Source organism: Bubalus kerabau, chromosome 12, assembly GCF_029407905.1.
Source record: "Bubalus kerabau isolate K-KA32 ecotype Philippines breed swamp buffalo chromosome 12, PCC_UOA_SB_1v2, whole genome shotgun sequence".
NCBI lineage: Eukaryota > Metazoa > Chordata > Mammalia > Artiodactyla > Bovidae > Bubalus > Bubalus kerabau.
Window position 1 is genome coordinate 22,020,265 of NC_073635.1, and position 27,060 is coordinate 22,047,324.

Here is a 27,060-nt window from a genome sequence, read left to right on the forward strand (position 1 = left end):
GATCACCACTGACACTCTGATACAGCACAGACCTGGGAGAGGATATGGAATGTCTATGGCAACGTGAGGAAGGAATGGAGTGGAGGTATATGAAACTGCGTTGACCGATTTTCCAAAGGAGAAATGACTGAACTCTCCTGCTGCAAAGAAGGCCCAAATGCAGGGAAACTCTTCCCAACACCAACAGTCCTTTCATCTGCAGATACTTGGCACAGATGTAAATAATATTAAAAATTACTATTAGTCCCCCCCCACCTTTTTTTTTTGGCTGTGTTGCATGGCTTGTGGGATCTTAGTTCCTAGCCAGGGATCGAACCCAGCCGGGCCTTCCTCAGTGAAAGCACAGCGTCCTACCCCTGGACTACCAGGGGATTCTCACAATTAGTCAACTTAACACTATGTACCAGGAATCCTGGTGATGCTGCTATTTCTCGGGGACTACTTGAAATTAAAACAATAATGTCTTTTTCTTTTTCCTGTTGTTTAGTTGTTAAGTCGTGTCCGACTCTTGAGATCCCATGGACTGTTGCCTGTCAGGCTCCTCTGTCCATGGGGTTTCCCAGGCAAGAATACTGGAGTGGGTTGCCTTTTCTTTCTCCAGGGGATCTTCCCCACCCAGGGATCAAACACACACCTCTTGCAACCCTGCATTAGCAGGTGGATTCTTGGCCAATAAGCCACCTGGGAAGCCCCCTTCACTGATTTTCAATCTCAGATTATCTGAGACTTACTAAACCCTTATAGTTTATTTTAAAATAAGTCACCTTATATCCACGGGAAAATCTGAAGGATTTTATCAATATATTATACTAGCTGATTTTCTCTCTCTTTTTTAATTAGCTACATTTTGCTCATTTTTCTATGATGATTATAAATCACTGTTTTTAAAAACATGGGTGCAAAATTTTTTGGATGAATGACTCACCTCGATGAGTTTAACAATATCCCGCGGACCAATAATTTCAGGATCAAACTTCACGTGGGCTTTGCTGGTGGCGAGAGCCACAGAGGCGTAGGTGATGCCTTCTGTCCTCCTGAGTTTGGATTCTATGTTGTGAACACAGGAGGCACAGGTCATCCCCGTGATCTGCAGCAAAGGATGACAAAGATCCCATTGACCTAGGGTCCAGAGGACTCCATCAGTGGCATACAGGGAGCTGGTTAACAGGCAGCCACAAGAACTCTGTCCTCCTTCCCAACGTGCAAGCCCCCGAACCCCCAGTGCAAGATTTTAACCCCAGACATTCCCCAGAGGCTTCAGGGAATATAACCAGTGGCTCCTCCCCACCTCAGGTACAGGAGACCAATCACTAAGTAGATGGCAAGGACTGAGGCCTGGCTCCCAGCTCTGTTAACGATGGACTTTCACAGCCCTGTCCTGGTTATCCATTTCTGCCACCCCAGGCTGTGTGTACCAGTGTGAGAAAGGAATTCCAAGTGAGTCAGCCATCTGTCATCTGCATCAAGTGAGCGAGATGACTAACTCTTCTGAGTATCACTTCCCTGGTGGCTCAGATGGTAAAAGTGTCTGCCTACAATGCAGGAGACCCGGGTTCAATCCCTGGGTCGAGAAGATCCCCTGGAGAAGGAAACGGCAACCCACTTCAGTACTCTTGCCTGGAAAATCCCATGGATGGAGGAGCCTGGGAGGCTACAGTCCATGGGGTCGCAAAGAGTCGGACAGGACTAAATGATTTCACTTCTTCACTTCTGAGTATCAGTGGTCAGCACTTCCCAGAAAACAAATTAAATACAGACATAAAATACCTGAGCATGTGATGACGATACAAGTATCGATACCGCTTAGTGTCTTAAAAAATAACACTGCAATTTAAAAAAACAAAACATTGTTCAAAAAAATGTTTTCATCTTCCCCACTGTCTTTTTTTTTTTTTTTTTGGCCACACCACACAGCATGTGGGATCTTAGTTCTCCGCTCAGGGATGGAACCCACACCGGCTGCATTGGACGCTTGCAGTCTTAACCATTGGACCACCAGGGAAGTCCCCCCAAATGACAGTCTTGTTCTAGATTTCCCATGCCGTAGTCTGTGCAGAGACGAGCACCTCTGGACCTGGAGGTTTTCAGAGGGGCCCTGCTCCTGTTGCCAGCCCTGATTCCGGCTGTAACCCAGCGAGTGCTACCCTGGGCCCCTCTGCACACACCGAGGCCCGGCCAGAGCGGAGGGCTTGCTCTACAATGAACACTACTTATCAGGACCTCAAAGTGCCACTCATGTCCTCAGCACTTACTCTTTAAACATTTACTCACCACTAACAGCAGGGACTAAACACAGCAAAGAAGAAAGATGCAGTCACTTTGGTAAACAGTGTTACTCAATGCTTGCGGATTCCTTCTAAGTCTCCCTTTATTTGTACAAAAGAAGCTTTCCACAGAAGTGCTTGTGAGCACACTACATGTGAAATAGGAGACCCATCTGTTGTTTTCCATGATTTGTTGACAAGTACAGCTGGCAACAGAGGGCAGATGGGAAAGCATGCCCCCACCTCATCCCGCCCCCTCCAGCAGCGCTGGGAGCAGCAACCACCACGGACGGCGTTCACCCCGGACCAAGTGCCTGGCCACACTCTAGTCACCAGACACCTTCCAGATATGTTCTGTGCCTCCGACCAAGCCCTCTTCCCCTGGAATGGCTGCTGGCTTCCTCGCCGACTCACATCCCATGGCCTGGACACCCCTCTGGCCTTTCAGCTTCCCTCCCGGCCTCACGGGACGTGTTCAGATTTGACTCCCTTGAGCCACCAAGCTCAGGATAGTCGCTGGCTCTAATTCCTCTTCCTCTCCCACCACTGCCTCCTCCTCCTAAAACCCTGGATGCATCCCTATGACTCTCTGACACAGAGGGCATTCCTTCACAAAACAAACAGATCCTAGTTACTGGCTTCAAAGGAGAACCCAGCGACGACAGGATATAAGCAAGATGGGTGAGCATCCTGCTCACAGCCCCGGCTGCGGAGGCTGTCTCGGGCCTGCACAGCCCAGCCCCCTGCTCCAACCCAGCCGCCGTGCTTACCATCAGCTCGAGGTCACCATCCGAGCCCGTGTAGTCTTCCATCACTGCTGCCTCAAAGCCCAGGTCCTGGATGAGCTTCGCTATCTCCAGGGGCTGGATGGCTTCCAGGTTGTACTTTACCTCTGCCTTTCCCGCCATCAGGGAAACCAGCACGGACAGGATACCTGCAACCAGCGGGGCACAGCTGGAACCCTCCGGGCCAGGCCTCTAGGAGATGATGAGCCCAACACAAGCTAGCAGAGGAAGACCTCTGCCCCCAGAAGTTTCTAGAACAGTGGTGCTCACACTTGGCTGGGTGTGAGGATCACCTGGGGAGGAGCGCTAACAGTCACCATACCTGGCCCTTTGTATTAGGCACTCAGTCGTGTCTGACTCTTTGCGACCCCATGGCCTGTAGCCCGCCAGGCTCCTCTGTCCATGGGATTCTCCAGGCAAGAATACTGGAGTGGGTTGCCAGACCCTCCTCCAGGGGATCTTTCCCACCCAGGGATCAAAGCTGAGTCTCATTATGTCTCCTGCATCGCAGGCAGCTTAAAGCTCTCCTGGGGGTTCCAATGGACAGCCAAGCGTGAGAGCCACCATTCTAGAGCCACGCTCCTCACACGTTAGTGGACATACAAATCACCCAAGGACCTGGTGAAAGCACAGACTCTGGCTCAGTGGGTCTGGGGTTCGCTCTGGGGGTCACCCCACTCCCAGGCTGAGCCATGCTGCCGCCCCGGCAGGGGCAGCTTTGAGTCGGGCCCTAGGAGACACTGGTGAGGACGTATACCTCAAAGCAGGGGACGGCGTCTGCAGCTGGCAACTACTGTTACACCAAGGAGGTACTTTTCCCCTCCACTTTCACACACAGGAGAAAAAGATAATTTTCAAAAGTGGTTTCCTTACTCTTTTTCCGTTTTCAATTGCTTTCAGGAATATAAAAGAAATCCCACGGACTATCTTGCTACTGCTATTGCTCATTAATAGTTTAAGGGAGGGAGGTCCTGCCTTCCACTGAGTGAAAAAAATAAATAAAAAATAAAATACTGTGTAATTTCATTTGAAAAAAAAATTGTTTAAGGGGAGAAAAGAAAGCTCATTCACGTAAATGAAAGGAATGATGTGCTTTAAAAAACAATGTCATAAGGGATAAAATGAGGGATTCAGGTGAGGAAGAGAAACATGGACCTGTGAACCACAGGGTAACTTCCAAGTGACCCACCCAAGGGTGACAGGGGAGCTCCAGGAACACCTCAGTTTGAGAACCATCCTCTAGAGCCTCAGGGAGCCGTAGGCTTGGTGAGCGGAGGTCACAACGAGCCGCAGGAAGACAGAAAGTGACCCCGGAGGCCAGCAGAGTCATGGTTCAGACATTCTCCAAACACAAAATTGGGACAGGATTTTTGTTCCACTTTCAGGCTTAAGAAACCAGATGGCTGATGTTGTTTAGAGGACAAAACTTTGGCGTTTTTACAACTGTTTATGATTTACAGGGACAACAGGGCAGAATATTTGAAACTGGAACTTCTCCACAAAATACAGGCTATTGATGATGTATTTGACAGTAAGAGGCTTTGGAAGGGAAAACCACAGACTGCTACCAAGACAAGCTAGGTGGGGAGGCCACTCATGACTGTACCTTGACCTCTAAACCGGGTTCCCCATGGCTAACTCACTCAGGGATCCATTTTATCTCAAACTAAATACTCTTTAAAGGGCAGAATGCCAACTGTTCCAGATGTTTCCAGAGAAACATCTATCTTCTAACATACAATGAACACGCCACCAGATTATCAGTGCGTGCTAAGTCATGTCCGACTCTTTGTGACCCCATGGACTGTGGCCCGCCAGGCTCCTCTGTCTGTGGGATTCTCCAGGCAAGAATCCTGGAGTCGGTAGCCATTGCCTTTCTCCAGGGGAATCTTCCCAACCCAGGGATCGAACCCGCATCTCCTGCATTGGCAAGTGGGTTCTTTACACTGAGCCACCAGGGAAGCCCCACCAGATTATCAGGGCTCCTGATAAACGTGGTCAGTAGAGATGCCAAAGGGCGCACACACCACCCCACATAGCTAACCGTGACGCCCAACAGTCTACGCAACCGCCTTGCAGCAGCATTCCAGGCTCTGCAGTGTGGACCTCTTACCAGGTTCTTTCTGCAGGTTCCTCTCTATGTTGGACACACAGGACGCACAGGTCATGCCTGAGATCTGTAGGAAGCACTTCTTTGGGGCCACCGTGGTGGAGGCCGGCAGGGACTTGGGCGACTGGCGGGGGATGTGATTAGTATGGAGCTCCCCTGGCTGGGGAGTCCCTCCCTGCATGGGCAGAGGTGCGCCAGCTGCCGCGTGCCCCATGGCACTCCCAGAGCTGTGGTTGCCAATGTGGTTGCTGGAACAGTTTTCTAGGACAGAAGGTCAGAAAGCATTCAAATTAGAAATCATTCAAACTAGAAGAATGACTTAATTTTTTTCTGGAACAGGAGGGTCAAGCCTAACAATATTCAGGTCAAAGTTCATGGAGAAGATATGGGTGGGATGGGGAACCGGAGATTTCATCACTGAATCTCTCTCTCCACAGTCAGACGGAGACACGATTCCACATGTAGGAAAACACACCAATACTGCAAGGATGGAATGTTCTGGGTAGACGAATGCTCTAATGGATGACGACAATAACAGCAGTGATAAGAACTCCCCAGGCACCCCACCCTGTTAGGCACACATATGGCCTCCTTTAACTGTCAACGTAGCCTTGTGGCAAATACTGCTACTGATTCTATTTTACAGATGAAGAAATGAGTTATAAGAAATTAAAGACTTTGTCCCAAACCCCTCAGAAATCAGGGAATCGAGCTCACACATCTGGACTGTCTTTTAACCACTATAGCATCCTGGTAAACAGAGGCCCACTCCCTCCCCTCTGAGAATCAAACTGCCCCAAACACCTTAATTGAGTTGCTGGCCCTTCCCTCATTTGTCTAAGTCCTCTGTACATTCTGGGCAGGAGCCCTTTGTCAGCTGTGCCCACTGTGAACATGGCCTGACAGCCTGTGGCTTGCTTTGTCACCCTCATCTAATGCTATCTCTTTTGATAAGAGAAGCCCTTGATGTGAATGAAGCCCAATGTACAGTCAACTAAACCAACTTCAGTGGTGATGCACTCTTTCCTCTGTTAATGGACATGTCTACCTCAACAATGAAAATATTCACGATGTTTTCTTCCAGCTCTGGCTTCTTCACTGAGCTCTGTTATCTTACATGAAGGTCTACATTCAGGACACTGATATGCCTCACATTAACTTCTGTGTAGGTCTGAGGTGATGACCAAGGGTAATTTCTTTCTGCTTGGATTTCCAGTCATCCGGCTCCAATACTGAAAAGGCCATCCTTTCTCCACCAAGTTCCAGGGATCAGGGAGCAGACATTTGCCCACCACACATGTATAGACAGATGTAACTAAGCATCAACCAGATCAAGATACAGAACGATTTCATCGTTCTGAAAAGTTACACTTTTGCGATGACACGAAATACTCTTGAAGAGTGTAGAAAGGAATGCCATCATTTGACGACGACCTCTCGTTATTTCAAAGTCCAGAGCTGCTATGATAGAAGCTCATTTTCTGGAAAGTCACACTTTCATGATGACACAAAATACTCTTGAAGGGTACGTAGAAGAGAATGCCATCATTTGACAATGAACTCTCATTACTTCAAAGTCCACAGCCGCTACAATAGAAGCTCATTTTCTGGAAAGTGCTAAAACTACTTCCACTCACTTGGAGTGCAGCTGATGGACACTTTCAGCACCTTCAGTGAAGACCCTCCAGTGCTCTGGCCTTAGAGCCCTCCACCTTCTGGATGCAAAGACTATCACCTCACCTAGCACAGTTCTGCTCTCCTGGACCTTGTCCTTCAAAATGACTCCACCTCTGGATCTCAGGCTCTTAACATTCAACCTCCTACTCTTAATCCACCAATCCCTCCTGCTGCTCTCCATCACCACTGTCTGGATTCACTCACCTTTCTATTCAAATACTGTGGTCAACAGTTTCACTAACATTCGTGCTATTCTCCAACACAGAGGTCTAACTCAACTAAATTCTAAGCTTTGAAGACTGCTAAAGTTTAAATAAATGAACAGAAACTCAAGCCAGCCTATGCTACCGGGTCCTTTATGCCAACCCTGAGAGGGCATATACATTAATTTGGCTTTCTGGAAACCTACGTAACAGTATTATCAAAAATGGTACCTCTAACAGTTTGGTACTTAGTAGTGGCAGAATAAATATTTGCGATGGAATGAAATAAGGCTGATATCCTATGACCCAGCAACTACGCTTTCAGATATTTATCACAAGGAAATGAGTCTGTGCAAGGAGAAACAAATCATGTGGTTGGACGACTGTCCTCAAGGAACCCCTGGTCAATTCAGAATGACCGAAAAAAACACAAATAATGTATTCGTATAAAAATACAATTACAAATACAAAAAAAAATACAAACCATTTACGTGGTTTTAAAAGATAGTCATCAGCACACTTACACACACACACACACACACACACACACACGGAAGTCACTCAGTTGTGTCCGACTCTTTGCGACCCCATGGATTGTAGTCCACCAGGCTCCTCGGTCCATGGGATTTTCCAGGCATGAATACTGGAGTTGGTTGCCGTTTCCTTCTCCAGCAGCACACTTACAGTTTATCCTAAATTAAGTCTGACAGGTAAAATACAGGACGCCCGGATAAAACTGGATTTCAGATAAACAAGGTTTTTGGTTTTTTTTTTAGTTATGTCTCAAATACTGCATGGGACATACTAATTCTAAAACATTCTTCATTGTTTATCTGAAATTCAAATGCAAACTAGGTGTCCCGGATTTTTATTTGCTAAATCTGGCACCCTAAGTACCTCTTGGGCTAAACATAATTCTCATAATTGTGGCCAATCAAAACCCCTGTTTTCTCCCCAGGTTTACTTTTTGTTGAGTTCAATTATTCTGGATTATGTAGTTCAAGGAAAATTTCTTTTTACTGCCACGAACTTGATTCCACTGTTGAAAGACTTTAAGCCTCATGCAAACAGAGCAGATGGCCACTCTACACTGCATGTCTTACCTTCTGAGTACAGGATTTACTGTCCTGCTGTTTTCCTTACTGATTTTTCTTTAAAAACAAAACTCCTTCCTGAAACTTGGTACAAAGACAAAGCACAGCGTGAGGCACAGTTCCTCCTCATGACTCACACGCTCCCATCAGGGGTGTGTGTACAGGGATCTGAGCCCCCCTGAGCCCCCTGTCTAGGAAGGGCTCCTCTGGGGGGAGGTGAGTGGGAATGAGCCATGAGGGGTTGGGGGGGAGGTGGTGGAAGGGTTTCTGCCATCTCCCATGGCTCACTCCCACCCTCTCCCCCCAGAGGAGCCTTCCTACCACCACCGAGCCCCCTACCTGACCAGCCTACCCCTGCGGCCTGGCATGGTTTCCCCTTCTTGCTACCACACGAGCTCTCCAGAGGGGCTACACCTCACTGCCCAGTGGCCCGCAGCTCACACAGGCCTGGCAAGGGGCAGAAACACAATAGGTGCCAGGACATCTTGCAGGGCTCCATGCAAGGGAAGTGGAGGGAAAAGCAGCAAGTGAGTGGCTGGTGGGTCAATGCGAGGGGGCTTGGGGACGGCCACCACTCAGGAAACGTTCTATTGACTGACGTGGGGTCAAGCCTGTGGGCACCTCACTTTGTGAAGGCTGTCTTGTCCCCCTCTTCTCACAGCCGTGGCTGGTGGTGGGGGAAAGGAACCATCGTCCCGCCCTTTCCTTCTTTCCCACTTTCAAAAGAGTGGGCTCCAGGGGCTAGGACCAAGGTCCTGTTGTCTTTATTATTCTGTTTTGTTCAGCAGAGAAATCTCTGAGCAAACGAGAATGGTTCCTTTAGAGAGAGGAGGGCCAGGTGTTCCCACAGTACGTTATTTACAAACAACACAGGATCAGCGTTCTCTTCAGAAAAGAAGCCAAAAGTGCAAAGAACTTAGCATTGTCCAACTGTGTGGGGACCACATCGTCGTAAGACAAGAGAGAAAGGAGACGCCCCCCAGGGAGCCCTGACACGCATCACCACATACCAGCCAGGATGGAGGCCTCGAATCCCATATCCTCCACTGCAGCTCGCAGTTCTTCTGGGTGAGTTCGAGATGGATCGTACAGAACCACTGCAGTCCCTTCGGCCAAAAAGACTGAGATCTGGTGCACACCCGCCCTCTGGGAGATCAGGCCTTCGATGGACTGGACGCAGGACTTGCAGGTCATGCCGGCAATGGCCAGCATCATGGTACAGGGCACACTGGACGCTGGGGGGCTCCTGGAGTCTGGCCCACTCCCTTCCGCCCCATTGGGAAGAGAGACTTTAAAGTTCCCAGGAGGCAGGGCCTCAATGGCCCTCCGCAGGGCCCCCGGGGAGACGAGAGAAGGATCGTACTGGACTCGGGCAGTCCTGCTCTCCAGGGACACGTGAATACTCTGAACCCCGGGGAGCCGGCCAATGTTGTCTTCAATGTTCAGGACACAAGACTTACAGTGCATTCCGTCCACTCTCAGGTGCAGGGGGACCCCCTGGCCACCCGGGGTCTCAGAGTTATTGTCATTCTGATTAACGGGAGCCGGAGGGGCTGCTGAGAGGGTGCTTTGGAGCCGCCTGACGTCTATGGGTCCCAGGCTCATGGGGGCCACTTTGTTCTTGATGACAGCTTCAAAGCCCATGTCAGTTATGTGGCCCCTGAGGTCTTGGGGTTGGATAAGGTAAGGCTGGTAAGTGATGACTGCCTCCTGGCTGCTGAGCGAGACGCGGACCCTCACGACACCCTGCAGTTTCCCGATCTTGCCTTCTATGGAGCTGACACAGGACTGGCAGGTCATGCCCTCCACCCGAAGTTTGACCACAGCCTCCGAGGCGGGTGAGACCCTGGAGGGCCAGGAGGTGGCCTTTCCCTCGGCCACACTGGCCTGGAAGCCCATGTCTTCAATCTGATGGCAAATCTGCATCAGGCTTACCACTGAGGGCACGTACCTCACCTCAGTGCTGCCCTGCTCCAGGGAAACCTTAATGCTCACAATGCCTTTCAAACTGGAGACCCTGCCCTCGATGGACTTGACACACGACTGGCAGGTCATGCCCACGATGCTGATGGTGCCAGTGGCCGTCTGGGAGGGGCACATGCCATCCAGGTCATCCTCGTAGCCATTGTTGTCAAAGGCAAAGCTCTGCTTCATCGCTGGCTGGGAGAGCTTAGACAGGATCTAAAAGAAAGAGAAGGAACATTTTTTATCCTTCAAGTGAAACGTTCTCTAAAATCTCCCAGCTTGTCTGGGCCCTGAGAAAATGGAAAACAATACTGCTGGTATCCAAACATCTCAAGAGGACAAGAACATCAAAAGATACTACTCATCAAATGAATGGGCTTCCCTGGTGGCTCAGTGATAGAGAGTCCACCTGCAATGCAAGAGATGCAGGTTCAATCCCTGGGTTGGGAAGATGCCCTGGAGAAGGAAATGGCAACCCACTCCAGTATTCTTGCCTGGAGAATCCCATGGACAGAGGAGCCTGGTGGGCTACAGTCCATGGGGCTGCAGAAGAGTCGGACACAACTAAGCTTCTAAATAATGACAACAACAAATGTCAAATGATAGGATTCAGAGGGGTTCCTTCCAGCTGTTTCTGTGATTCTGAACACAGAAGTCAAAAGCCCACCTTGGTGAAATGTTTTTCTACCATGGATGGAGTAAAGGTTTCCGCAGGAAAGGAGACCATGATGGGACTGACAGACACGGGACAGGCATGGCGAGTCCGAACACACACAGAGAGCACAGAAGCGCACAAGTCCCTTGAGACCTTCCCGACTCCAGTCAACACTTGAAACCGCCCCACTGGGCTCGGTCCTTTTAGCTCCAATTTTGGAGGTCCTGCTGGAATGCAAATACACAGGATAGCCAACACCCTAATTCTGCCTCTCTTTCTAGGCGTGTCCATCTCATTCTCTTAGCAGGGGTTAGATTTAACGACCACCAGGCACATGTTCCGAGTACAGACCTCCCAGCCCGTGGGGCCAGACCACGGTGCCTATGACCAAGCGTCAGAAAGGATGCTCCCTGAGCTCAGCGGTGCCCAGGGCACCAAGGGGAGCGTGAGGGGGACAGCTGGAAGAACAGGAAGTCAGGCTGAACAAGTCAAGTCTCGGAGCTGCCTCCACAGAGTCCCTGCCCCACATGGACCACTGTAGTTATTACTCAAAAGGACACATGCTCCACCAAACTAAAGGGATTCATTTTTTTATTTGATCATGGCTCAAGTGTAATTTCCTGAACTCTTCGCATGATGTTGTGGCTTCAGCCATTCTATTCAAAATTTCCTCTTCCTAAGATCCCAGCCTCACCACTCTCATAATTAGATATAGTTTTTCAGTTCAGTTCAATCGCTCAGTCGTGTCTCTTTGTGACCCCATGAACCGCAGCACTCCAGGCCTCCCTGTCCATCACCAACTCCCAGAGTCTACCCAAACCCATTGTCCATTGAGTTGGTGATGGCATCCAACCATCTCATACTCTGTCATCCCCTTCTCCTCCTGCCCTCAATCTTTCCCAGCATCAGGGGCTTTTCAAATTAGTCAGTTCTTCGCATCAGATGGCCAAACTTTGGAGTTTCAGCTTCAACATCAGTTCTTCCAATGAACATCCAGGACTGATCTCCTTTAGGATGGACTGGTTGGATCTCCTTGCAGTCCAAGGAACTCTCAAGAGTCTTCTCCAACACCACAGTTCAAAAGTATCTATTCTTAGGTGCTCAGCTTTCTTTATAGTCCAACTCTCACATCCATACATGACCACTGGAAAAACCATAGCCTTGACTAGACGGACCTTTGTTGACAAAGTAATGTCTCTGCTTTTTAATATGCTGTCTAGATTGGTCATAGCTTTCCTTCCAAGGAGTAAGTGTCTTTTAATTCCATGGCTGAGATCACCATCTGCAGTGATTTTGGAGCCTACAAAATAAAGTCTGACACTGTTTCCACTGTTTCCCCATCTATTTCCCATGAAGTGATGGGACCAGATGCCATGATCTTAGTTTTCTCAATGTTGGGCTTTAAGCCAACTTTTTCACTCTCCTCTTTCACTTTCATCAAGAGGCTCTTTAGTTCTTCACTTACTGCCATAAAGGTGGTGTCACCTGCATATCTGAAGTTATTGATAGTTCTCCCAGCAATCTTGATTCCAGCCTGTGCTTCTTCCAGCCCAGTGATTCTCATGATGTACTCTGCATATAAGTTAAATAAGCAGGGTGACAATATACAGCCTTGACGCGCTCCTTTCCTATTTGGAACCAGTCTGTTGTTCCATGTCCAGTTCTAACTGTTGCTTCCTGACCTGCATACAGATTTCTCAAGAGGCAGGTCAGGTGGTCTGGTATGCCCATTTCTTTCAGAATTGTCCACAGTTTATTGTGATCCACACAGTCAAAGGCTTTGGCATAGTCAATAAAGCAGAAATAGATGTTTTTCTGGAACTTTCTGGCTTGTTCAATGATCCAGCAGATGTTGGCAATTTGATCTCTGGTTCCTCTGCCTTTTCTAAAACCAGCTTGAACATCTGGAAGTTCATGGTTCACGTATTGCTGAAGCCTGGCTTGGAGAATTTTGAGCATCACTTTACTAGCATTTGAGATGAGTGCAATTGTGTGGTAGTTTGAGCATTCTTTGGCATTGCCTTTCTTTGGGATTGGAATGAAAACTGACCTTTTCCAGTCCTGTGGCCACTGATGAGTGCAGCACGTTCACAGCCTCATCTTTCAGGATTTGGAAAAGCTCTACTGGAATTCCATCACCTCCACTAGCTTTGTTTGTAGTGATGCTTCCTAAGGCCCACTTGACTTCATATTCCAGGATGTCTGGCTCTAGGTGAGTGTGAGTGGTCACACCATTGTGATTATCTGCAACGTGAACATCTCTTTTGTACAGTTCTTCTGTGTATTCTTGCCATGTCTTCTTAATATCTTCTGCTTCTGTTAGGTCCATACCATTTCTGTCCTTTATTGAGCCCATCTTTTCATGAAATGTTCCCTTGGTATCTCTAATTTTCTTGAAGAGATCTCGTCTTTCCCATTCCATTGTTTTCCTCTATTTCTTTGCATTGATTGCTGAGGAAGGCTTTCTTATCTCTTCTTGCTATTCTTTGGAACTCTGCATTCAGATGCTTATATCTTTCCTTTTCTCCTTTGCTTTTTGCTTCTTTTCTTTTCACTGCTATTTGTAAGGCCTCCTCAGACAGCCTTTTTTTTTTTTTTTTTTTGCATTTCTTTATCAGTACTGCTTCAGACATTTGGGCATAGGATTTTATATATGGTACCTGATTATAAAAAAAAAAAAGTATATGTCACTAGGCACCTATACAACCCTGCTCATCTTCAGTTGAATCTCCATTATGTGGACTGATCTTCTATGTCCCCGTGTATAAAATGCAGATCTTTTCAACTTCAGCTTTTGAGCAGCTTAACAAGATGAAAATTTAAATAACTTTTGAAACAGATTATGAATATTTATTTGTATATCCACAGAGGAAATCATAAGCTAATTTGGGATTAATAATTACAAGGAATTTTTTTTTAATATTTTTAAATAGAGAAAAGGGAATAATTAATTTATGAGTGTGCACTAAGTTGCTTCAGTGTTGGATCCTCTACGATGCCATGGACTATAGCCTAACAGGCTCTTCTGTCCATGGGATTCTCCAGGCAAGAATACTGGAGTGGGTTGCCATGCCCTCCTCCAGGGGATCTTCCCAACCCAGGGATTGAACCTGCGTCTCTTATGTCTCCTGGGTTGGCAGGGGGGTTCTTCACTGTTAGAACCTAGTGTTTCGGTTATCCGTTACTACATGACAAACCGAAACTAGTGGCTTATGATGACCGCTCACAGTTTTTCGGTTCAGACAGATTTGGCAAGAAATGCTCATCTCTGCTCCATAGAGCATCATCTCGGGTGACCTGGATGGGGCTCGGAACTATCTTCCAAGAAGATAGTGCATTCATGACATAGCTGGCAAGTTGATGCTGGCTGCTGTTGGTAGGGACCTTGGTTCTCTTTCATGTAGCCTCTCTCCATGGCTAGGCTGGGCACCTCCCAATTGAGGTTTTCTGGGTTCTGAGAGGCAGGGTCACAATAGTAAGCATTCCTAGAGAACAAGCACTTACCAAGTCTCTGCCTGCATCACACTTGTTAATCCACCATTGGCCAAAGCCAGTCACAAGGCCAAGCTCAGTCAATACAGGAGAGAATTACATAAGGGTTTACATACAAGTTTACATACGTGAGTCTCAGTGAACTCCGGGAGTTGGTGATGGACAGGGAGGCCTGGAGTGCTGCGATTCATGGGGTCGCAAAGAGTCGGACACGACTGAGCAACTGAACTGAACTGACTGAACTTACATACAAGGAGGTGGAGTCCACTGGGAAGGCCACCGAAATAAGTCCATCACAGCATGCTAGTGCGACTGAGAGGGAAAAAGAATAGTACATACAGAGATGTTTATATATGTATGGAGTTATCTCTACAAGAATGTGTTGGCACTGAGTTTGTGGACTGGGCAGCTGAAGGGGTCAGGTAGTTGGGGTCAGGCATAGGAAGAAAGAGTTACTTTACACTGTGCAACTTACTGTACAATGTATAAGCATTACTGGATTCTAAAAAAATTGATTTAACAATTAAAATAATGTGAACATAAAGGAGATTCAGAGCAGTGGCTTGATTGTAACTGGTATGAATCAAATCCTCATTTAACTGAATCAAAACCTCATTTAACTGAAAAAAGATGCAGCAAAAACTACAAAGATATTCACTTTAAAACAGTATTTTAGTAAGGCAGAAATCACCTCCTTATAATAAGACATCTCTCAACCAGTCCATTGGAAAAACAAATCCCTAATGATTTACTACCCAATTTCTTTGTTTTGATCCTAGGTCTATCTACAACTCACCAAACCCAAGCCACAAAGCTGGCTCTTAATCCCTGGATTATTGATCCCATTAATATGTTCCTCCTAAAGGAGTTTGCAGAAATGTTGGAAGCCATTTGTTTGTAGCAAACAATTCTCAGAGGTCTCCCTTTTAAACACACAGTCTTCTAAGGACAAGCAGTTATGGAGGACAAGATTTTACAAATAACACAACTTTGTGAAACACCAGTGTACCTGTTGGTTTAGGGGCAACCTCACAACAGCTGTCAGGTGTTTGGATCATTTCTAAGTGAACACACAGACCGTATGTACTTTTAATTCCGTTCTTCGATGAAGACAATCTCTAGGGTGGGGGAAAACTCATCTACTGAGTTCAAACAAACACGCCTAGGTTGAAGGGTTCATCAGAAGCAACAGACATTGGAAAGTGGACACAGGGAACAGGCTGTGTCCAGGAAGAACCGGGTGGAACTTCCAATGTTGTTTGCATCCCACTAAATCATAGACTCCTTGAGAATAAACACTGGGGAGACTTCTTCTGCAGGTCCAACACCAGGTTACCAGCTTTTGAATTTTCAATAAACTACCAGTACAGTAGACATCAGGATGAGAAGGGCCTGGAAATACCCAGGAAGAGGGTAATTACACATAGAAGAATCCAAAAGTGAATTTCCATTCTTTGCTACCTCTCTAGGTGCCTAGGTCCCATGGAATTTGCTGAGAGTACCAGGACTTTTCAAAGAAAGGCAGGGAAAGGAATATAAACAGTTTATTCACTAAGATGGAGCCAGCAAAGGAAAATAAGATCTTTGGATAGGCCATTCTAATATGAAGAAATTGGAAATGGGTGTGGCATGTTTTAAGCAAAGTGTTCAAAGCCAGACTGAAACTGCAGAGCCCAGAAATGACACACCCTGTTAAAAACGGCTGTGATCACAAATCAAAGGGCAAATACTATTACATGCACAAGGAAAGGACCACTAACCACTTCTGAGATCTCTTAATTACACCTGGATCTCCAGCATCCTTAAGTAGGATACCACTTGCCAACATATCTTGAGACTTCTTTCACTCCGAAAGCTGTAGAACACCCTTAACAACTTATGAGGCAAAAATATTATTACATGCCTACAACTTATCCAGTATATAATCTCCACCCATACAACTCTATACACCTGAACTTTAATGGAACTGAAAACACAGAAAGGTCCTGATTTTTTCCATACGTACAGACCCAATAGGTAGCAAATAGTTAATGATTCTCAGTGTTACTTTATGAGGATGGCATTTTATGTCCCTAACGTGCAAGATAATTCTGTAAGGAGATACTCTTATCAACATTTTACTGCTGAAACAGACTCAGAGGTTTATCCAACGTCACAAATAACAGAGCTGGGATTTAAATCCAGCTCAAAGTCCAACAGGCTTTCTATTTTTTAAAGAAATCTTAAGGTTACTTTTTTCTTTTTCACCATGTTAATTACAGGAAAAGATTACAATGCTGAAGAGCAAAATGAAAACAAAAGCAGCCACACTACTACAGGGGAGGAGAATTTGCCACCCTAAAACACATCTCTTCGGCATATTGTTTCAAGCTAGTTATTTTCGGGGTAATAGCCGACACTGAAAGGGCTCTGAAAACCAAGTAAGAGTTGCCTTTTTGTAAGAAACACTTATATTTGTAAGGGAAATCTCCCTCTGTTTGACTTCCTCCCATCAATCTGTCTCGTGTCAATTTCATTCTTGGACGAGCCAGAAGAATGAGAAGGCCAGAGGAAAATTTCTTCCTCCCTGACACTACCTGTCAGGTAACAGCAGACTCCATCGAGGTGAATGAACACAGTATGGAGGTGAGGCTGTGGCTGAGATCACAGGGTGGCCTGGGCCTAAGCCTAAGCAGATAGACACTAAGGCCTGCAACCCTTAGTATCAGCTTTATTCTTATCTGAGAATTCTTTAGGCATCACAGATTCACAGTGGAAGGAGGGTCAGAAGAGCCTGACTCAAGAAAAGATCCCACCCCAACCACTCCAGCTCTGGGGGATGGTGATAGACAGAGAAGCCTGGCAGGCTGCAGTCCATGAGGTTGCAAAGAGTTGGACACGACTGAGCGACTCAACAACACTCCAGGCAAATAGGTGTCAGTCTCTAAAACCCTCACTGAGAAAGAATCAATGTCCCCAGTGAAATGAGTATGTAAAAAAAAAAAAAGTGGGCGGTGGGGTAGGGTAGGGGAATTCCCTGGTGGTCCATTGGTTAAGAATCCAGGCTTCCAACACGGGGGCCATGGGCTTGATCCCTGGTTGGGGAAACTAGGATTTCTCATATAACATGGTATAGCCAAAAAAAAAAAAAAAAAGCGGTATGTACATAAATTTAGACAAATACATACTTAGGTATTAACACATAAAACTGAGGTTACCTATGGGTGAGTTATAACATTCTGACCTTTTTACTGTCTGTACACATTTTCGCACGGAGTCGGACACAACTGAAGCGATGCAGCAGCAGCAGCAACAGCACACATTTTCTAATTTTTAAAACTTAAATTTTAAAAAAAAGGCCCTACTTTTATACTAGAAAACAAATGTGGTGTTTCAGTGTCTTTAAGGCAAAGAAGAAAATGTCTTGCTAAACCATACTAATATAAGCAATGATAATATTATCATCGTGATAAAGATGACAGCAATGAGGAACAGATGACATGCTTCAACATGGCTTTATCCTCTAAGCTTGCTTCCCTGGTGGCTCAGACGGTAAAGACTCTGCTTACAGAGCAGGAGACCCGGGTTCAGTCCCTGGATTGGGAAGATCCCCTGGAGAAGGGAATGGCAACTCACTCCAGTATTCTTGCCTGGAGAATCCATGGGCAGAGGAGGGTTACAGTCAGGTGGGGTCGCAAAGAGTTAGACACAACTAATCCTTTATCCTCTAAGGAACATGTTCACTCCATATGTTTAAATATCAGCCCTTCCCACGTGTTGTGAATTTTTTGAAGGGCTTGAACTCTGGGAGTTGGTGATGGACAGGAAGGCCTGGGATGCTGCGATTCATGGGGTTGCAAAGAGTTGGACACGACTGAGCGACTGAACTGAACTGAACTGACAGCCTCAGGTAGGAGATTCGTCCTCATCTGAGCAAATCCAAGCCTCAGTTTTCTTAGCTGTGAAGGAGGTAACAATAATATCCACTCCGGTTCTGCAAGGAGGTCTGAAAGCTAAGGACTGAAAGCTAAGGGAATTTAAAAGGCTAACATCATAATTGATTGAAAATGACTATGAAGACAAATAAGGCCTCATTGGATCTTCAAAAGCAGTCCAGGGAAGTAGGCAGGGAACTCATTATTTTCCATTTTACTGATAAGAACTAATCATTAAAACTCATGTACACATTCCCCCATCCCCACTCCAATCCCTTCAAACTGTCCTTTAATGCTATTTCACAAAGGTCAAGAAAGAGCTCCCAGTGAGAATTATTTACATTTTATCTACTGATAAAACAAACTCTGGGCATTTTACTTCAAACACCGCAGAGGACAGTGTGCCTGGGCTGTGTGAGCTCCAGCCTGACCTCTGGCCTTAGGGCCATGGCCAGCCCTGGTGCTGACAGGGCACTTTCTGGGAAAATCCACACCAATGACCGTTTACCGTCAGTTTCTTTCTCTAGAACACAATGAGAAAAAAAAACTTTAACCCTTACTGAGAAACTGGGTGCACTATATCTCACGGTGGTTTTGATTTGCATTTCTTGGAGGACCAGTGATGTTGATCACCTTTATGTGCATCGGCTGGCTATTTGTATGCCTTTGCAACAGTGTCTGTTAGAATGGTTATCATCAAAAAGGCAAGTGATAACAAATGCTAGTGAAGATGTGGAGAAAAAGGGAGCCCTGGTACACTGTTGGTAGGAATGCAAATTGTTAGCAGTTACGATGGAAAACAGTATGGAAGTTCCTTCACGAATGGATCTTGAAAGCATTATTCTAAATCAGAGAGAGACAATTACTGTATGACCTCACTCATATGCAGAACCTAGAGCAAAAAGAAAAAAAACTCAGAAAAAGAGGTCAGATTTGTGGTTACTAGAGGCAGAGAGCTGGGGGGAGGAGGAATTGGATGAAGGTGGTCAAAAGATACAAACTGTTAGTTACAAGATAAGTCCCAGGAATGCAATGTACAGCAGAATGGCTGTAGTAAACAGGGCTTCCCTGGGGGCTCAGAGGGAAAAGAAAGGCTAACACTTCTGTATAGTACATACAAAAGTTACTATGAGGGTAAATCCTGAGTTCTCATCACAAAAAAAAAAATCCCCCCGCCCTTTTTTTTTAAAAAAAAAAAGAGATGATGGATGTCACTAAACTTACTGCGGGTGTTCATGTCACAATACAAGTCAAATCATTATGCTGTACACCTTAAACTTATACACAGCACTGTACATCAATTATGTCTCAATAAAACCAAAAGAAAAAAGAATGAGGAGGGAAAATAATAACAAAACGCAAAAGTAAATAAGCTGTCACTCTTCACCCAACAGGCTGGCAAAAAAATTTTTTAAGTTTGACAATACAGTAAGAAAGAGAATAGGTAAAAAGAATTCTCAACTACTGGTGGTAGAAAAATAAATGTACGCAATCTTTCTGAGAGGAATTAAGCACTATTTGTCAAAATATTAAGTGCTCCTGTCCCAGTACTTCTGGGAATTTCATCATATAGACCCATAGGGCCATGAAAATGTCCATTTCTATCCTCCATACTGAAATGTGGCAACCATCTAAATAGTCTTCTGCAGAGAACAGTTTATATAAAGTGTCCATCCAAAAGAATTTTATGCATTTTTTTAAAAAGGTGAATTTACATGTATTGCCATGGAAATCTATCCATGATAGATTAAAGGGGAGAAAAGTTGTAAAACTGTATAAGAGCATATACTATATCCTATTTTTCTAGAGAGGAAGAAAACCACACTCTTATACTTTGTTATTGATGTTTATATCCTTTAGATACTAATTTTAGGAAAAAATTAAGAAAATACAATGACAAGTTCCCTAGAAAAGTGCACACCACTGTAGCACTGCTAACGATGATTCCATGACAATTTGTTAGTGACTTCTTAAGTGACTGGATCACCCACTTCATCTATTTTTTTTTCCCTTTATTTAGCTGGGATACACCTGTGCCAGCTGGGTCGTCTTGGTTTCATGTAAGCAAGAAAAACAAAACAAAAAACCAGCCTGACCACCTCTCACCCAGCACAGAATCCTGTGTGTTGGGACGTCCCTGGTGGTCCTGTGGTTAAGGCTTCACCTTCCCGTGAGGGGAGTGCAGATTCAATCCCCAATCGGGGAGCTAAAATCTCACATGATTTGTGACCAAAAAACCCAAAATATAAAACTGAAGCAATATTGTAACAAATTCAACAAAGACTTAAAAAAAAAATCCACAGGAAAAAAAAAAATCCTTAAAAACAAGAAGAATTCTGTAGGTTGCTTTCTAAAACGGTCAGGCCCACAACCCAACACCCTCATCACAACCAGTTCAGTGTTTCCAACAACACTACTTCCTCCTGCCACAGAAATCCACTTCCGGTTCGTATCCTCATTCATTCAAGAGTTCACTCCCCATAAACAAATACACTGTCAGATACGGAAGAGAAAGACGAGCAACACAGCGGACAAGCCTGGCCACAGGCAAGGAGTAAGGAGGCTGGGCGGGCAGGTCTGAGTGCAAAGGGGAATTCCCACCACCCTCCAACTGGAATGAGGGCCAGGAGCCTGTACTTTCCACAGCTCCTCAATGGGGTTCTCGGAGGCAGAAGCCTATTCCTTTCCAGGCCACTGTCCCGGGCCTGAGAGGAAACAAAGACCCAGGGAGGCCTGCGGATTCAGGGCTAGCACAGCCAGGCCAGGGCGCCGAGACCGCCTTCTCCTTCTTGGTGCGCATGCTCCTGGAGGGGTGGGTGTGTGTGTAGGGGGGTATGCGCTTGAGAACCTCACCTCACACAGTCTGCTCACACCAGCAAGAGGCTCTAACGTATGTGGGGGCAGGGGTGGCCCCTCCAGGCTGAGTTCTGACCAGTTATGCCTTTGCAAAACACAGAAGAAACCGAGGGCTTGCTCAACAACATGTTTTCGTTTTACATTGTACAGAACGTACTCTATCTACATTTTACAAGAAACGTAAAAAGTACACAAATCCACTAACTACAAACACAATTTTGAAATGTTTTCTTCAGAGCAGCTACCTGCATCTTTTGTGAACCATGCACTGCCCGAATGGTAACTCTTTGTTCACTCTATGTTAGCGCTCTTCAATACTCAGAAGAAGATAGGGTTTTCAAACTCGATCTCACCCAGCATGTTAATACTTCCCTGTCCCAACAAAAAGCAAGGGGCCTGTCCTCAGACAGACCTGGGATTCAACCATTCAAGCGGATTATCTAACCTCTTGATCTCAGCTTTCTGTCTGTTAAAAGAGGACGATGATGACATGAGGTGACAAGTCCCTTCCAGTACACCAGGTACTGAATAAGTTATCTCAAGTATATCCAGAGTTTGATTTATAACAGACTTTGAGTCAATACACTGTTAACAGCGAACGAGTACTCAACTGTAATTGACGTTTACTTTGGTTTTTAATCATCATAAACCACCTACTACAAATTTCCCCCATTTGGGGACAGTTAATTCAAATTATATTATGTATAAATATGTCCCAAGGATAGAGGAGCCTGGCGGGCTAGAGTCCAAGGGGTCACAAAAGAGTCAGGCATGACTTAGCAACTAAACAACAAATATACATGTATATATATATATATATCTGTATTTCCACAAAATATTAAGTATAAAAAATACAAGGTATGTAATGCTTTTGTACACATACACAAACTCACATATGTTCATACGTGTAGTGGCAAAATGGCTGACGCATACAGCTGCTTTTAAGTCTTTATAGTCTTCTATATTCCACTGCTTCATGTTAAATTTGCTGTGCATAATAAACAGGTGTTAACTTTTATAATTAGAGCTTCAGAAAAAAAAAAAAAGGCTGCAACTGTGCTCAGATACATTAACTGGCCAACACAGTTCCACCAGACGTTCAAAGTGCACCAAACACATCTCCAGAGTTAGGAATCCCACTGAAGATCATTTTGGTAGAGACAATACCACTGTGAGTGTATATAGTCCTCGACAAGGTGCTTTCACAACCCCGGGAGGCAAGATTTCTCATCCTGGAATCTGGAGCTGGAGAAGTCCAAGCTCACCTGCCAGATCCCACAGCCCAGTAAGGGTGCAGACCCACACCTGACTCTCACAGCCACAGCCTCCAGCCTGGCCTCCAGCCTGGCCCTCCTGAAGGGCTCCCTGGTCAGGTTCTGGTTGTTTTCCCAGTCATATGAGGTTAGAAGTGGCCATCAAAAATCATTAGACTATTTCCCATTCAAATACCTCAGACATAGGTTGAATTTTGTCAAGTAGTAGTCTGAACACTTTAAAGAAAAGCTCTTAAGCATTTTACAAAAAAAAATTATATTTCCCTGTCTTACAACATTCAACTAGAAATATGAACGTTGACTGTGTACTGCATAAATGGACGTTCATAAATCTTCAATGTACACAAATCTCTTTCATTTCAAAAATCTCAACTTACAATATCTCCTTTAGTTTTACAGACTTTTTAAACAACACCAGAAGAAACAAAGATAACTCCTAAAGGAGCAAAAGACATATGAAACCTTCCCTTTATGTCTACGTAGTAGCATTTTTTTCCCATCTCCTCATAGCAATGAAAAGAATCCCACACAGACCACCTGTACCACCTGGAAATACCACTGAAGCACCATTTTTACAAAACATTAGTTACACTGCCCTGATTTTGAATGTGACCTGACGTTTGGGTTAACAAACCTTTCATTTAAGAGCAGGTTCACCTGGCAGCAACATTTTCAAAATGCTTATTTGGTTGAAACGTGAAGATTAACACAAGAAGGTACACATGTTAAAAATAAATAAAAAGAGAGAGAAGATTCATTTTTGTCTGATTTGCATTTTGAGAAACCTGTTCACCACAGAGGCTTAAAAAAATCCTGAAAGTAAGAAGCAACAAAACCCAAGATTTATCCACCGTGGACTTAATCTCTGGAAAGTTCCCCTGGGCTCCTGGCTCAGTCCACACCCCAGAGCCACTCCACTGGCCCCTCTGATGTAAGACAAGCAGGAAACCTCCATTTATAACCTGGAACTTTTATAAGAAGCCCTCCTGGCTTGTCAGCCCTTCTGCAACACCACTCACCTGCTTGGAACTGATCTCTTCCGATCCATTCAAAACCTTCTGTGAAAATTCTCCTTCCTCTGATGGGGGAGGGCATTCCTCCTCTGAAATCACTGGCCTGCTGGAGCCCCCGGTCCCAGGCCTCCTCTTGAAGGACCACCGTTTGTGGACAGACAGCAGGGTCACCTGTGGGTCACCCAGAGTCGCCAGGGAGGATGGCTCGGGGCTCCCGGGTGTCTGGTCCCCAGCTCTCTCCATCGCCGCGTTCACGCCTTTACCTCACAGTTCACCTTCTCTGGGCTATTTGATCGTGTCACAAAAAAATGTTCCAAAAGCATCCTCCTAACCAGCAGAGGGGAGGCACCTGCTGTGTCAAGTCAGGCAGGTTCCCCTCTGCCCCTGGGCCAGCCCAGGAACGGCTGCCAGCCAAGCCTCCGGGAACTCGGGCAGGCTGCACACCACTGTATGTATATTTGCTCTTGTTGATCTACCCCACTCAAACCAATTGGCATCCTCTTACTCATCACATTGCATTCAGCACCGGGGATCTTTGCACACGGCCCCCTGCGCGCCCAGGGCTGCATGTAAGGGGGGCCCAGTGCCGGGAGTGATCTCCGTACACCCAGCCGTTTCCTCTTGGCCCCGTGTGCTCCCAGGAGTCCGGCCCGGAGGCAGAGGCAAAATATCACTGCCTTTTATTACCAAACTCAGAGCGCTTTCTTGGAATAACTTCAGCTGCCTCTTCCACAGCTCCGGGGTGCAGCTCACTAGAGGAGAAAAGTATTTTCCAGGCCACACGACTTGCATTTTCAAGAAGGTGTAAGAGAATTCCGTGCTTCCTGCAGCTTTGTTCTCCCTGGGACCAACGGCTTGGTTTCTGGACGAACTGACTGCAGGAACTCACTGGGAACAGGGCTCATCCGTATTTTATAAGGGGCAGAACAGTCGGGAACTAAGACACAATTCAGGCGTCTCAGGCTACGCGCCGTTCCTCAGGAGGATTAAGAGAAAGACATACAGGACAGTGGGGTAATCTGGGTGGCCTCCCACTCTGTTGGGCGGCCCTGCTTCCCTTCCCACCCCTCACCCCCCACTCCCCCCACCCAGAAACAGGAAGGAGGCGACCTCATTCCCCATGGGAGGAACAGCTCCACCAGCCACTAATCCTGGCAACACCTCCTGCAGCAAGTACGTGTGGAGTGTCCACGCTGAGGACGGATTCAAGTCAGTTTGGTAAAATTCTGGGTCCTGGCTTAATCTACTCCCTCTGCTGTATGTGCCCTCGGGAGAAAGAGGGGGTCACAGGGGCCTGCACCCCATGAGGGCATTTGGAAACACAACCCCATCGGCTCAAGGTCACTGAGGACTCTGCCTCTTTATGGGTTGCCTACAATCACCCCTCCTCCCCCGTTAAAACCGCCATCGCTGCCCCAGGAACTCCAGACCGAGATTCTTCCTCTGCTTCTGCTCTCGTTTAGTCCTCTGAGAAACTACTTGTTTGCTTCCATTTCTGAAACATGCTCAAGGCGGTCGATTCCCAGCTGTGTCTGGGTTGGCTTCTTATCTCCCATGTGCTCGAAAAAGCATCCAACTTGACCTCCAAGAAATGCCATTTAAATCAGAGCGCCAACAAGGAAGGCAAACAAGGACCTCGGGCCCCAAAGCCACGCAGGAGTCTGTGCAGATGAGCCTGGTGGGTCCGTAATCGCTCAAATCCTGCTTCCTTTCCTGTGGCTTCCGTGTTTCCGGATAGGATCTGTCAGGAGCCATATATGCCTGCCCACCCCTTCACATTTCTCCTACTGGGCACTGTAAATGGATTTCCATCTATCTCTTTGAGCACCAGATTTAAATTTTTTTTTTTTTTTTTACCATTTTGGGTGGAAATTCTCCCCAAAGGTCATTTATCTTTCTGTTATTTTTTTCAAATATGAGTTATTACTCATAGTTTAACTTGAACTTTTCCTTGGTGATAAGGGACCATGATCTGCTTCTGTGCTGTAGTTATGAACGGTTGTCAGCCTCATAGGTCCCAAGTGCTTCTGAACAGTCCATCCTGTTAGCACCATGAGCTATGGGAAATCTCAAATACTTTACTGTAAAATCATTTTCCTTCTCCTAAATGGTGACTCAGACCTAGAACACAGCCAGAAAAAGAGGCTCGGCCAGATTGGGCTTCAAAGGTAGGAAGTTTAGACGTTGTCCTGTGGACGGTGGAGAACACCAGTTTTGAAGCAGAGGACTAACACGTTACATTTTGAGATTTAGAAACAGTCTGGGCAGGCCTGAGAACTCAGAGGTAGGGGCGGGGATTACAGGGTTACAAGGAGCAGAGAAAATGAATAGCAGAGTGGGATTAACAGCAGAGGAGGCCCTTGGGCTCCGTCATCAAGAGATCACAGCAGGTGACACGAGGGGACCTGATGACACCATTTCCAGTTTGGCAGAGAGGAGGGGGAACTGGGCGGGGCAGGGGAGGGCAATTCTGGAGATGGGAATGCTTGGATTCACCATTGTTCCCAGAGATTCTAAGGGACCAGTGAAACTGCAGGGACACGAGCCATGCTCCCAGCCTAGAGAATCAAATCCAAAATCCTCTTTCTGGTACCTTCCTCCTTCCTCACACCTGAGCCTTTGATCCACCCCCCTCCCCATCTAATCCTCCTTATCCTTTAAGTCCTGCCTCTGGGGGGAGCTGTCTCTGCCCAGCCTGAGGCTCTCCCTTATCTGAGTTCCAGTATCACTGAAGCCAACACCACAGACCTGGCAGGTATTACTGGGGAACCAGTCTGCTCCCAACACTGAAATTGCTCTCAGCTAAATCAGTACTTAGCCAAGCATGCACTCAGCACCAGGAAACATGTAAGCTCCTGGAAGGCGAGGTCCTCACGTCTTATCTGCCCACAGATGTAAGGAGGTGATGAACAAACAGATGTTAAATAAATACTGAGCTGGACTGCATGCTGCAGTCCTTGGGGTAGCAAAGAATCAGACCTGACTGAGCGACTGAACTGAACTGAGCTGGACTACAGACAGATGAGAATGTGCTCTGTACCTGGACTGTCATGGTGTTTTTTGTTCCCCTCGTTACGATACAAGGGCAAACTCCATTCAGTTCAGTTCAGTTCAGTCACTCAGTCGTGTCCAACTCTTTGAGACCCCATGGACTGAAGCACGCCAGGCCTCCCTGTGCATCACCAACTCCCAGAGTTTACTCAGACTCATGTCCATCGAGTCGGTGATGCCATCCAACCATCTCATCCTCTGTCGTCCCCTACTCCTCCCGCCTTCACTCTATTAGCATTCTCCCTCAAACTCCTGCCTACTCCATCTGGAATCACTGGCCTTCACGTGTCTCCCTGCACTAAAATATTTTTAGCCTCCCGCCTGTACAAATTTTATCAGCAACTTTACAAAATAAAATGCATCCTGTAACATGGAAACATACACATTAACATAGTAAAAGAGATAGCCAATGGGAATTTGTTGTATGACTCAGGGAACTCAAACTGGGGCTCTGTAACAACCTAGAGGGGTGGGATGGGTTGGGAGGTTCAAGAGGGAGGGGACATAGGTCTACCTATGGCTGATTTTTTTCCAGTGGTCATGTATGGATGTGAGAGTTGGACTGTGAAGAAAGCTGAGCGCCGAAGAATTGATGCTTTTGAACTGTGGTGTTGGAGAAGACTCTTGAGAGTCCCTTGGACTGCAAGGAGATCCAACCAGTCCATCCTAAAGGAGATCAGTCCTGGGTGTTCTTTGGAAGGAATGAT

General features: G+C 46.3%; 1 protein-coding gene across 2 annotated transcripts in view; it reads right to left on the reverse strand.

Annotated features, from left to right (window-relative positions):
- Positions 1-27,060, reverse strand: part of ATP7B (ATPase copper transporting beta) — a 72,978-nt gene that overhangs the window by 24,961 nt on the left and 20,957 nt on the right. For both annotated transcript variants that reach the window (XM_055542240.1, XM_055542238.1), the window contains exons 3-6: positions 9,144-10,314; positions 5,163-5,420; positions 3,035-3,198; positions 926-1,087 (exon numbers count right to left, since the gene is read on the reverse strand). In XM_055542240.1, the coding sequence (XP_055398215.1) occupies positions 926-1,087; positions 3,035-3,198; positions 5,163-5,420; positions 9,144-10,314 (1,755 nt within the window). The remainder of the gene's footprint in view (positions 1-925; positions 1,088-3,034; positions 3,199-5,162; positions 5,421-9,143; positions 10,315-27,060) is intronic.